Genomic DNA, 14,395 nt, shown 5'->3' with positions numbered 1-14,395 from the left:
AAAATGTAGTAGCTGGGGACAATGCAGATACCCTAATTACAGTTTCTGTTGGGATTCTATGATGGGGTTAGGACCTCGGTGGAATTGTTGTTAGTGCAGGCTTAATGGGCCAAATAGCCTCTTTCTGCACTGAAGGGATTCTATGATTCTCCTATGAATGTTCCAAACTTGTCTTTAATTAAGAGCTACTTTTCTCGATTGGCCCATTTTAACTTGAAATTAACATTAGAATTGCTTTTCTGTTCAGATTAGCAGGATATGACTTGAGGCCCTGCTAGGATTTGATTAAGAACCTCAATAGTCATTGTATTCTTTCAAGACTTAATTGCTGGTATAGAAAGCCACATATCCAGATTTTCCAATGATGCAAAAATGAATTATAAGCCAATGTAGTTAGAAGTTTCAAATTAGAGGTTTATTGCTCAATTAAGTGAATTGCCAAAATTGGCAAATGGATTTCAATGCAGGTAAATATGAGATCATCCACTTTGGAGTTTTTTAAAAAAATAGATAGGACAGGGTATTTTCTAAACGTTGAAAACTAGGAACAGTGGAAATCCAAAGAATTTTGGCTGTTCAGGTACACATATCTTTAATGTGTTGTGCTCAGGTATGCAAAATAATCAAAACTGATTACTGGAATGCTGGCCTTAATAGCAACCAGTCCAGAGTACAACTCGTGCGTCAGCTAAATAGTGCCCTGGTTTAGACTATACCTGGAGTATTGAGAGCAGTTCTGGGCACTATGTCTTAGGCAGGTTATATTGAGTTTAGAGGAAGTGATACTTGGACGGCAAGGCTTAAGCTCAGGGGCAAATCAAACAAACTGGGTCCATTCCATGGAATTTTGGTGATTAAGGGGTGATTTGATTGAAGTTTTTTAAATATTAAATGGAACAGATAGGGTAGATAAGCAGCAACTGTTTCTAGTTGTTTTTGGAAATATAAAACTAGGAAATCATCCAAAAAATGGAGTCGGACTTTTCTGGAGTGAAATTAGGAAATACTTCCGATTACAAAAGATCAGTGAATGTTTGAAACTCTCTTCTGTCAATGGCAATTGCATAGAGGTCATTTGTTAATTTTAGAAGAGACTGATGGATTTTTGTTAGCAAAAGGGATTGAGAGATCAGAACAAATGTAGGTATGTTGAGTTAGTTTGCTTATCAACTATGATCTGATTGGATGGAAGAACAGGTTTGAGGGACTCAATAGCCTACACCTGTCTCTATGTACCTACTATATTATTTACTATAATCACAAAAATATGGTGGTTGTAACTATAGCTAGCATATAATTAATTGTAGGAGATACTGGTTCCAGCAGCCAATGTATGCTGATTTGTTCCAGATGCCCCTGAAGTTACTGTGATGGGATATGATGGAAACTGGTTTGTTGGCAGACAAAATGTGCAACTCAGATGTAAAGCTGATGCAAATCCATCACCTTCTGCATATATATGGAGCAGGTATGTATGTATCTCATTTGTATGGTATTAAACACCTCTGATAAATCTGCAGGTATTTAAAATGTAATAGCACGTGATTACAATAGATCACAAATATTTGAGTAAGAGTTTGTGATTTATATCTGTAGAATGACCCAGAAGCTTATGGTTGTTAAGAAGAAATAGTCAGTATCAAACATTTTGTCCAGTTTTCCTTGTATTCTGTTCGTGCCTCAGATAAATTAACTCAAAATGAAAATAAAACTTCTATGAAAACTTAGATTGTTATGAACTGTGCAGTCATTCTAATATTAATACAAATCTTTACCTCCATCAACCTGACCTGCTGTGCAATCTGTCTTCATTCACAAGCGCATGATGAAATACAAACGTATTTCTTGGAGATGTTGTTCTGGCACATAGTACAGTTGATCCTTCATTACAGAGTTGGATTGTAAAAGTCCTATTAGACATTTAAATGTTACTCTTTGATCTATAAAACAGTTTTCACAGTTATGTGAGGAAAGGACTTGTTTATTTTTAGATGCCGCTTGATGTTATCATCACATCATTTCTTAACCAGGCAACAAGAACTATCATCAGCCTAGACTTTGCAGCCAGCAGCAAAGCAGAGGTGTATGCTGCTGGCTGCATTTTAAATTATGCTCTTAACCTACTTCATAGGCTGCAAGGGGAACTACTTCTCCTGGCCCCAAATTAGATCCATTATCACCATGGTGATTGTGGGTTTGTGGGGGGTGTGGGAGGTGGGGGTGTTGTCCTTAGTGGCAGCCCTAAATAAATCAGTATAAGTATCATACATTCAGTCCAAGTTTACACTTGTCCCAATCTTCCTGCCTGCATTTTCCAGTGCATGTTGAGACCTCTCAGAAGTTGCAACACGTTGACTTCCGAGAAATTGTCTGGAAAGTTTGGAATTATGATGGACACTTTCTCTGTTGCCCAGAATCCTCCATGAAAACCAGTCATATATTTGCTGTTTGTGAAGCCTTGTTCTGTGCATTTTGACTGCTGGTTTGCTAGTGAGAACAATGACTATACATAAAAAGCATGTAATTGCCTTAATTGCTGAGGTTATTAAAAGTGCTATATGAAGTAAGTCATTCTTTCTAGAAACAGGTAGAAGACTGACTTGCACAATACTGATCTAGTTATTTAATTTGACTTTCTGTTCATTTTGTGATGCTGCTGCAGAATGATTTCACCCATTGATTTAACACTTTGATATGACTTCCAACTTTTCTAGTGTTATTTCTGCACAATCGGTAGGCGGTTAAGCCAGTTTTCCTTTTTAATATGTAATTCTTCCATTGGTTTGCATGGAACTGTATCTGTTACTTATCCCTGTTAGTTTCTTTTAATTACTTTTGCCGTTCATTGAGTTTCTGATTGACTAAACCATGCCCCTCTGACCTAATTTAGTATCATCTGCAAATTTGACTAATTTATATTAATGATACAGAAAGTAGTTTTGAGTCTTTTGTAGTAAGATTGGAAGGGAGAGAGTAACACATGAGCAAGTTTACTTCAGGGACTATGTTCATTTTGGATGTAATGAGGTTTGTCTTTTCCTCCTGTATCGTGTGCTTTGCCACATTTTTAGTCAGTTGGCCATCTTTCAAAGATCCACTGGATTTGGCTTATCCTGTTAGAAAAGTTGCATGCTAATCATGACCAGTTTTCCTCCTACTTTGCCATTCTGGATGAAGTTGTCCTTAATCGGCTATTGCCAAACCCCTGGTGACAGCAAAATCCAATTAGCTTCATCTTTTAACAATGGCTAGTTTACTTCTGTGTGGAAGTAGTGCACTCAATAGTGATTACAGGAAATTAATGCAAGAAGAGAGAAAATTTTTCTACTTACTGTCAAAGGCATATTGTGCAACATCTTGACGTATAAGATTGAAAGCTTGGTCACTGAAAAAGATTTTATGGAGAATCTTAAAGAAGGAGAGACAGAGAAACAAAGAAAAGGAAGAAATTCTGTCTAGTGATTTGGACCCCAAAAGCAGAAGGTGGGTTGAGTAAAATTCAGATTCTAAAAGTGGCCAGGACTGGAGGAATATGGTGATCTTGGTTGTAGGACATTACAGAGGTAGAAAGGAGCAAGGCTTGAGAGGAATTTAAAAACAAGGAGGAGGGGCGACACGGTGGCACACTGGTTAGCACTGCTACCATTTAGCCCCAGGAAACCAAGTTTAATTACGGCCTTGGTCGTTGTCTGTGTGGAGTTGCACTTTCTCCCTGTGTCTGTGTGGGTTTTCTCCGGATACTCTAATTTTTTTTCCCACAGTCCAAAGACATGCGGGTTAGATTGATTGGCCATGCTAAAATTGACCCTAGTGCCCGGGGGATTAGCTGGGTAAATGTGGGGCTACAGGAATAGAACCTGGGTGCGATTGTGGTCGATACAGACTCGATGGGCTGAATGGCCTCCATCTGCTGTGGGGATTCTATGATTTTAAAATTGAGGCATTGCAAGACAAGGAGCCAATCTATAGGCAGTGGATGATTGGGACTTCTTGTGGGTTAGATACAGGCACCAGAATTAGCTTTGTTTTATGTAGAGTGAAGGATGGTGGATTGGCCAGGGGAGCATTGGAACAATCCAATCTTGAGGCAGCAAAGACATGGGTGAGGGTTTCTAACATTCAAATTAAGAGCAGGAGTCAGATTCAGCCCCCTGAGCCTGCTCCATTATTTATTCCTAATCCCATACTAGCTGACATTTTAAATGATTTCCTCTGCGCCCAGTTTACAGAATACTGATCTCTATATCAAAGATCTATCAAGGCACACACAGTTCACAGAATACTGATTAGAATGAGAGTCTCCAGTGTGCCTTTATATGCCCTGTTTGTGATCCGATCTCCCCACTCACCTGACGAAAGAACAACATTCCGAAAGTTAGTGGTGTTTACTACCAAATAAACCAGTTGGACTTTAACCTGGTATTATGAGATGACTTACTGTGTTTACCCCAGTCCAACGCCAGCATCTCCACATCATGATTATCCTTTGCACTGGTGCCCCAAAAGGTGGTGTCCTCAGCCTATATATTCCTTATACACTTATGACTGTGTAGCCAAATTTAACTTCAACTCCATTTTCCAGTTTACTGATGACACCATCATAGAGCCCCTACAGTACAGAAGGAGGCCATTTGGCCCTTCAAGCCTGCACCAACAACAATCCCACCTAGGCCCTATCCCCTTAACCTGCTAATCCCCCCGACACTAAGGGGCAATTTAGAATGGCGAATCAATCCAATCCATGCATCTTTTGACTGTGGGGGTAAACAGGAGCACCCAGGCGAAATGTGCAAATTCCACACAGACAGTGACCCAAGGCCATATCCGAATACACCATGGGCCAGCAACACCAATCACCATGCAGCCCTTGAGCAGATAATCAAAATTTATCTTGAGAAAGTGGTGTTTAGATGCTTTCTTGAATCTTTGCACCCTATATGGTATTAAATGAACAATTTCAAGGCCTTTGGATAACTAATTAGCTGGATCTCAAAACAATGATGAGACAGAATACAGGAAAGAAATAGAGAATCTGGTGAAATGGTATGATGATCTCCCTCAATGTCAGTAAAAGGAGGAGATAGTTATTCATTTCAGGAAACGTTGTGGAGACCATACACCTGTCTACATCAATGATGATGAAGTGGAAATGGTTGAGACCTTCAAGTTTCTACTGGTCAGATAACCAACAACAATCTGTCCCGGTCCCTCCACGCCGTGCTGTAGTTAAGAAAGCTCACCAATGCCTTTGTTTTCTCACAAGGCTGAGCAAGCGTGGCCTGAGCGCTAAGGTACACGTTTGTTCAACAAAGGAATTTACAGGTTATGTGAGGAAGGGCTAGAGAAAGGTCAGGTTTGTACCTTCTTGAGTAAGAGGCGGCTTGATAAGAACATTTAAGATCCTGAGGACTATAGACAGAATGAATAGGGGTTGGACATTCCCTTTGTTGGAGAATCTAGACCTAGGGGTCACTCTTAAAAACAAGAGGTCACTCACTTAAGACACTAAGACACAGATCAGGATTATTTTTCTCAAAGGGCCGTGACTTTCTGGAGCTGTTTCTCAAGTCAACGGAAGCAGAGTCTTTGAATGCTTTTAAGGCAGAGAACGATATGTTTTTGATTAACAAGGAGGTGAAAGGTTATCAAAGGTATGCAGGAATGTGGGGTTGAAGTTACAATCAGATCAGCTATGAGCAGGCTTAATAGGCTGAATGGCCTACTCCTGCTAACTCATAAGGTGAAACTTTAGCGGCTCTTAGCACAAAAACAACTGAAAGCTGTAGCTGGGGAGGTGCTGATAAAATTGCCTAGCAGAAGAAGTGAACTGAGCCAATCATTGGTAGAACATTTGCCTCTCAGTAGAATAATTAGACGTTGAACTCAATCATGACCCCCAAGCCCATATCCCTAGTCAATTTTGAACTGGAACAGCTCAGGTTACAGCTAGAATTTCAGGAGGGGGAAAGAGAGAAAGAAAGAGAAGCTCAAGAATGAGGAAGAGAAAGGGAATCTCCAGAAATAGAGAGAGAGGAAGAAACTCAGGAAAGAGAGAGAGCAAGGGAACAGGAAATGGAAAGTGAATTCCAGCATCAAAAATTGGAAATGGAGTTAGCAATTCAAAGGGAGAGACCAGACAATTGAATGTGGCACTCTCTACCCAGCAGCACCGCTTGTCTCTCTAACCCGGAACCACTCTATAAGTGTTAGATTTATTCCCGCAGTTGAAGAGAATGCCACCTTTTGCCACTTTTGAGAAAATTGCGCAGGAGAGCTAATATAACCCTCAGCTGGGTATTTTCAGTTCAAGGCACCATTCACTGCAAGAGCCTTGTCCTTTGGAGGGCGTGGCACAATTCTGAGTTGGATAAACATAAGAACATAAGAAATAGGAGCAGGAGTAGGCCATCTGGCCCTTCGAGCCTGCCCCGCCATTCAATAAGATCATGGCTGATCTGTCGTGGCTCAGTTCCACTTTCCCGCCCTCTCCCCATAACCCTTAATCCCCTCTCTTATCAAAAACCCATCAACCCGCTTCTTAAAAATATTTAGCGAGGCAGCCTCCACCACTTCAACGGGCAGAGAATTCCAGAGATTCACCACCCTTTGAGTGAAGAAGTTCCTCCTCAACTCCGTTCTGAACTGCCCCCCCTTTATCTTGAGGCTGTGCCCCCTAGTCCTACTGTCTTTTTTGAGCGGGAAGAGTCTTTCCACCTCTATCCTATCCATCCCATTCATCATCTTATACGTCTCAATGAGATCTCCCCTCATTCTTCTAAACTCTAACGAGTACAAGCCTAGTTTATTCAGCCTCTCCTCATAGCTCAACCCCCTCAACTCCGGTATCAGCCTAGTAAACCTCCTCTGCACTCCCTCCAAGGCCAAAGGAATTTTGCCCTGTCTGGAACAGTGTCCCCCTACCCGCCCCAAAACACGAGCAAGTCCATGGTACTGCTCCAGGACTCGGAGCCACTCAGTCCTTAATGTTTAGATGTGACATAGAGCTCTGGAAAATAGAGGCCTAAATTTTGGAGGTGACAACACATTGAAGAACTTTAGAGGGGTAGTTTTAAAGGAGGAATGTCTTTTTCCCCTGGACAAGGGTGATGATGGTGGATTTTGAAAGGGGACCAATTTTCCCTCAAATGGCTGCGTATGCATGTCCATAACCATGTAGCTATGTGTAATATGCTATGCGTTAGAATAGACAGGCTGCTTGCAACTGTGAACTCAAGTGGTGGGGACAGGGGGCGAGCATCAAACCCAGACACACAATTGCAGGAAACTGGAGAAGCACCACGCGAGGGAAAGGGATAATTGAAAAAAAGACTTGTATACTTTTCACTATCACCAAATGTCTCAATGTGTTTGCAGCCAATGAAGTACTTGGAAGTATATTTACCAGTGGAATCGGATTGAGAGAAGCAGGAGATTAGGGATAAGAAGAGCAGTGAGCTCCATAGAGTAACAAAGGGGAGATGGGAGAGGAGCCAAGCAAGGTCACAGATCTGGAGAGAGTCTGAGCTAAGCTGAAATTCATCAGTTAGAGGATTGTGATGGTGGTGAGACACTCTGGAAAATTTCCAGATAGCCAGTTGGCCTTTGTGGGGATAGAAGGGCCTGAGCCCTTTGGTTAAAAGCCCTGAATGTAAATGTGTCACTAGTGTGGTCATACTTAGCAGCTCTCAGTGGCCTAGAGTCCAATGACTCAGGCTCACAGCATCGGAAGATCCCGAACAGATGGACATCAGTAGTTTAACCTTTGAATGTGAGCTCAAGCCATTCAAGGGTCATGTTTATGTGAATGGAAGAGGTGTGTAGTTAGAGAATGGAAATATGCTCGCTATCAATTTGATGGTTTCATTATCAAACCGTATGGTGCCTTTAGTGCACCAAGTGTCATCAGATTGTTCAAACAATGCAGAATATTCAATTCAGTGGATGGAGAGGAAATTGATTTGTTTTGGGGACGATTCCAAAAGCAAAAGCGCCAAATCTAATCCCGAATTTGATCCTTAAGATGATGCTATAGCCAAAGTGACTCCAGATGAATTTGATAAACTCATTGTGTCAGATGTTGACGACAACAAATTTTATGATTTTAAGACTCTTTGATTGTGGTTACATCTTCACGCTGTTAGTTCCTATTCATCCAATAAATTGTACCACATTAATGTAATATGCATTACAAGTGTCATGCTTTTTTGTTATGATCAGTAAATAGTCTCTCAATACCAAGTTAAAGTCCAGCAGGTTTATTTGGTAGCACAAACTTTTGGAGCATTGCTGCTTCGTCAGGTGAGCAACATCATGTGTTGTGATGGCACAGGGGTTCGTCAATAAATGCCCCTATGGGCCTCATAGAATATAAGTTTCTCTGTTAGGTAAATGGAGGTTCACTCAATTGAGAAGAAGCAGCAAGGGTTTAAAACCAACTGGTTCCACTTAGACCAGCAGTTGAAAGACTTCGGGGCTGACCTGTACCATGTAGCCACTGAGTGGCACTTTGAGCATGTTATAAAGAAAGGGCGAAAGCAATAGCTTGTCTAAGATTGACGACGAGGAGTAAAGTGAGTTTTTTTTCCCTCCAGGCCATCTTTACTGTTGAGACAAGTAATCCTCCAGTAAAAAGAATGCCTCTTTTTCATAAACGTAAAGCCTATGATGTAAGCACAATTTTCTTGCCCAATATGCAGAGCACATATTACTCTTTTTTTTTAAGCAGTAATATTGATGGGGACGAGAAGTAGAAAGTGATCCTGTTGATGGCATGCAGGGTTCTGACATTCAGTGGAATAAAAAATCTGACCTACCCAGATATCCCTTATTCCAAAATTTTTAATGAATTGGTAGACTTGGTTAAAGGCTATAATAACCCAACACTCTCCATAATACATCAGAGATACCACTTTAACCCTGGGGAATCTGTCAAAATTTCTGACCAGGTAACAAAAATTGGTGGGGCACAGCTGAAAGACATGTTGCAGGGTGGAATTAACAATGTGACAGTCCTAAAGAATTATTGGCAGAATTAATTTGAATCTAAAGAAGGCCATTGGAGAATGCAGAGAAAGAAGCTCAGGAACTATGGGGGAACATCATACAGCACTATCCTCCAACTGGGGGGAAGGGGCCTCATGCATCATCCATCCCTCAGCTGAAAGCAAATGGTGTTGGTAAAATGTCTCCGAATCCCTTGCAGGGATGGAGCCCAAGTCACATCACTAGGCAGCTAAGAAAGGTCAGGGCAGCCTTCAGATTCCGAGGGAGCATATTCCAGAAGGTTGTAAATGTTAGGTGGTAAACACTTGATTTGATTAATTATTGTCACGTGGACTGCATGACAATGAAAAGTATTGTTTTCTGTGCACTATAGAGGCAAAACTTACCATTCATAAAGTACATAGGGGAGAAGGAAAGGATAGGGTGCAGAATATAGTGTTGTAGTTACTTACGGAATCACACCATGGCTACCCTGGGATTTCGAAGATGATGTGATGTTTATTTAATTATAGAACTATGCCTTGCATCACAAGAAGACTCGCTCCAACGAATTGCTAATGGGACAGAGGCCTTGGTCAAGATTAAGCCTACTGTTCTCAAACGTGGCACAGAGGGTGGAGTCCCAATAAGAGAACCAGAAGAAGAACTATGATTCTGCAAGGAAAGAATAAGATTCAAAACCATCAACCTAATCCACGTGAGGAACCTCGGGGTTGGGATTCTGGGATTATAATAGAATAAACGGAGCCCCTGTCTTATAAGTTCCAGATGCAGGGCAAAATTGTTAGGAAGTACTTGGACTATCTGAGGAGTAGAGCACCCGTTCCAGTGCAGGCCTCCATTCACAGTCATGCAAATAACCACTTCCAGTGTTGAGCCACAACCAGAAATCGACCTTAAGCCTGCCCCTCTGGATGATGAGGACACAGTTTCTGAGATGGAAGCGAAGACAATAGTGCCCCAACTGAAGTACGACCTCAGGAAGAAAGTGTCAGTGGCTTTACGGCACTTCCTTTTGGAAGCAATGGTCTTCAATCCATTTCACACCCCATGATCCTGGATACCTCCTGGAGCGCTGCCTCTTGTCTCCAGGCCGATTGCAGCAGAAAAGGCCCTCCCGCAGCGGAGATGTTGGGGAAGAAATGGATTTAAGGGAGGGAGGTATGTGATGATGACCACTGAGGATTGTCAGTAGATTTTCTCATGGGCCTCGTAAAAATGTGCGCTCCCCTATGACATGAGTGGAGGCTTGTCCAATAGGGAAGGAGCGATGAGGGGCCTGGTTCCAAACCAACGGGCTCCACTGATGCCTGCACTCTGTAGTCGCTGAACAACACTTTGAGCACATTATACATAAAGAGTGAAGGTGATGAAATACTGGCCTTGGTAATATTATTACATTTTTCTTTCACATTTCAAACTGGCAACTACCCATACCCTGCAATTTATATTTAATACTTGGTATATACGTCGATCAGCATTTTGAGAAGGTATTTTGGAGGCTTCAACGGTTAACTGATCAATCATTCCCAGTATTTTATGAAAACGGATGCGAACTATTAATTCACAACCTTTGCCATATCTTGCACTTCTGCAGACATTGCCATTTTCATCTCTCATCGGCCTATGTTTTCCTTCAGCATCATCTTCCTCTTTATTTACAAAATGTCTTGCAGTTTTCCTTGAATTTTTTTTATTTACTCTCTTTGATTTCCCTTTTAATTCCATGTCTGCACTTTTTATACCCCTGGGTTTTCTGTAGCATTGAACTCTTGATGCCTGACACAAGCCTTCTCTTTTTCCTGTCCTACAGTGTTAGAACATAGAACACTACAGCACAAACAGGCCCTTTGGCCCACTAGTTGCGCCGATCACTTCTATACCTACTAAGCCATAGACCTATCTATAACCCCCGATCCCATATACTCATCCAGAAGTCTTTTAAAAGACCCCAGCGAGTTCGCTTCCACCACCACCGACGGCAGACGATTCCATTCACTCACCACCCTCTGCGTGAAAAACTTACCCCTAACATCTCCTCTGTACTTGCTTCCCTGCACCTTAGGTCTGTGTCCTCTCCTAGCGACCATTTCAGCCCTGGGAAATAGCCTCTGAGAGTCCACCCTATCTATTCCTCTCAACATCTTATAAACCTCTATCAGGTCGCCTCTCAACCTTCGTCTCTCCAGGGAGAAGAGTCCCAGCTCCCTCAACCTATCTTCATAAGGCATGCCTCCCAATCCAGGCAACATCCTTGTAAATCTCCTCTGCACCCTTTCAATAGCTTCCACATCCTTCCTGTAGTGAGGCGACCAGAACTGCACAGTGTTGTGCTCTTTGAAATTAGTGGAGTCTAGATTTCAGAGTCCCATCTTTTTTACTTGACAGGAACATATTGTTCTAAACTTTGTCTCCTTCAATACCTCTGTCATGTCCAGTAAAGGCATGTCATATTAATGACTTTTAAAATATTAACTTTATTCAGCACAGAGCCTTTTGCAACTGATTTTTTTTAAGGAGAAGGACAATAGGTGCTGCAAAAGATAGTTACTGAAGGTCATCTGACCTGACATGTGAATTAAAAAAGTGCCACCCTGTCTTATGGACAAAAGAATACATTCCAGACTCAGGTGTCAACCATCCATATCATGACATCATCCAAAAGATATTCCTAAACTGGATGCTTCTGTCTGAAACAAAGATGGTGATTGTCTCAACCCTCTTCAGGATGAATGACTTCTAACAATAAACAAGGTTGAGGCAAATCAACAGAAGGTCACCATCATATTTGGAAAAGTAACTGAAATTGCAGTGAGCCTCATTGTACATCAGCCATGTTTGTTCCTTTGTAACTCTGAAAGACATAGCAGCAGCTGAAAGAACCATAGCCTTAAGAACCATAGGCTGTTGCATCGTGAGATTGCTAAGCCTGTTCCCTTTTTGGCTCCTCCAAATAAGAACTGACCTAACTATAAGGTTCATGGTGGGAGATATAGGAGGGATGTCTGAGGTAGATTCTTCATTGAGTGGTTGGGGTGTGGAATGGACTGCCTGCTGTGATAGTGGAGTCAGACACTTTAGGAACTTTCAAGCGGTTATTGGAAAGGCACACGTGGAGCACACCAGAATGATAGGGAGTGGGATAGCTTGATCTTGGGTTTGGACATAGCTGGGCACAACATTGAGGACTGAAGGGCCTGTACTGTGCTGTACTGTTCTGTGAATTAACCTCTTGACCTGTTTTAAAAAAAAGACCAGGTTTTGTAGAGAATCCTGAAAACCACTTTGGCACGTGACTCAAGCTAACCTAAAGTGTGTTTCAGGAGCGAAGTCCTCTTTTTCATCAGGTTTGTGATATTTTTTAGAAAGGACGTTGCATGAAATATGAACTATTTTTATTTATAATTTGTAAAAGTGCACTACTTTCTTCTGCTGTTCTTTCCTTTTCTGTTTGTGACTGTGAAAGTGAGTGTCATAACATGAGTGCAAATAAACAATCCTCTTTAAACCTACGAACATGTTTATTATCCGTTATTCAAATTGTTCACAGAAACACACTCCTCGACCTCTCAAAAGCTTACTGAGCGTGGAAGTAGGAAAGGAACAGATTTCAGTGGTACACTCTCAGCCTGTCCGTTACATTTTTCATTGCCCTGATGTTAATTTACCTTGAAATTGCCTTTTAAAATCCACTTTTGCCAAGTTACATCTCAGTTTAGTAAATTGGCCTTTCTCAATTTCAAACTTTTACACTTGGTCTATCTTAATATTTTTCCACACCAATGCTCATTCTAACAAAATTATGCTTACAAGTACTCCCCAACCGATGCCTCTTGCCTCTGCCCAGCTTCATTCTCCAAAACTCAATCCAAAGCTATTCCTCTTTTGTTGGCCTCGCTACACATTGGCTAGGAAAGTCCTTCTGTATGCATTTTAATAATTCTCTGCACATTTACACTGACTTTATCACAATCAAGAGTCCTGAAGGCAAATTTGGTTCAGTGGGCTAGAGAAAGGGAAGGAAGTGAAAGATGCAGCTAAACACATTTCCGTATCTTTTGTGGAGCATTGTTGATCCGTAGAGTTTTATATGAAAATGACAGGAATGTGTTGCTGATTTGTAGCTTGCGTAAACTGAAGATTAGCCAGCTCTTTGAGATGGCTTGCTGGAAGATTTCTGATTTTAATGTTTTAAAAATATGTATTTCCAACTTTCTTTTTAATTATCTAGGTTGGAGGGACAGTTACCAGAGGATTTGCAGATTGAAAATGACACTCTAACTTTCAACAGACCACTCAACCACAACGATTCAGGCACTTACATCTGCGATGTAGTGAATATTCATGGACGTAGGAAAAAACAGAAGATTGTTCAAATAAGAGGTATGTTTTTCTGGTACTTATGTCGTTTGATTGACTTAAAATTGGTTGATCGTTGAAATGTTTTTGCATCACAAATCTTAATTTTTACAAACATATCTGGAGCTAATTCATACAATTGTGGAAGAAATATTCTTGTTTCGTCACTTCTAGCAGGGCTTTTCAAACGGAGATCGCAAGATAAAACTTTGTGGTCACAAGCTCTGGAGCATCAATGGCTGCGGTGAAGTTTGCACTGCTTTCTGATTGCTGTATGGTCCCTTTTAAACTCTTTTTTTTGTTGGTGCGATTAGCCTAATGGACTACTCCCTAAGACCCCTCTCAGACTGCTGCTGCTACAAATAAAAGAGCCTGAATAGATTGCTTCTTTTGGTGAAATGTTGCATTATATGTTTCTATTTTTATCAGTTCCCCTAGAGGGAGATGGGCACTGAAGAGAGGGAGATGGGAAGAGGAGAGGGATTTGGGGAACACCTCAACTCCATTTTCCTCCCCACTTAACAACTGAAGTCTCTGTACTTCTCCAGTTCCCAAAACCCCCAACAACTGGGGCCTTGAGAGAAATGCTGGGGCCTTGAGATAAATTTTTGTGTCTTCACTGGCTACAGGGGAGATCCCAAAGGATTGGAGAATAGCCAATATCATTTCTTTGTTTAAGAAGGGTAGCAAGGATGATCCTGGTAATTACAGGCCAATGAGCCTTACATCAGTGGTAGGGAAATTATTGGAAAGGATTTTTCGAGACAGGATTTACTCCCGCTTGGAAATCAGTGGACGTATTAGCGAGCAACAACGTGGTTTGTGAAGGGGAGGTCGTGTCTCACTAACTTGATCAAGTTTTTTGAAGAAGTGACGAAGATAATTGAGGGTAGGATCATGAATGTTATCTATGCGGACTTCAGTAAGGCCTTTGACAAGGTCCCTCGAGGCAAATTGGTGCAGAAGGTGAGGCTGCATGGGATCAGAGGTGAGCTGGCAAGATGGATACAGAACTGGCTTGGTCATGGAAGGC

General features: G+C 41.5%; 1 protein-coding gene across 1 annotated transcript in view; it reads left to right on the top strand.

The window, feature by feature from the left end:
* LOC145349561 (nectin-3-like) overlaps nt 1-14,395 on the top strand; it is a 213,554-nt gene that overhangs the window by 172,184 nt on the left and 26,975 nt on the right. The window contains exons 4-5 of the mRNA XM_080198158.1: nt 1,351-1,468; nt 13,235-13,386. Of these exons, the coding sequence (XP_080054284.1) occupies nt 1,351-1,468; nt 13,235-13,386 (270 nt within the window). The remainder of the gene's footprint in view (nt 1-1,350; nt 1,469-13,234; nt 13,387-14,395) is intronic.

This window comes from Carcharhinus amblyrhynchos, chromosome 10 (assembly GCF_965287045.1).
Source record: "Carcharhinus amblyrhynchos chromosome 10, sCarAmb.v2.hapA, whole genome shotgun sequence".
Classification (NCBI taxonomy): domain Eukaryota; kingdom Metazoa; phylum Chordata; class Chondrichthyes; order Carcharhiniformes; family Carcharhinidae; genus Carcharhinus; species Carcharhinus amblyrhynchos.
This window is presented reverse-complemented; position numbering and strand designations above follow the sequence as displayed.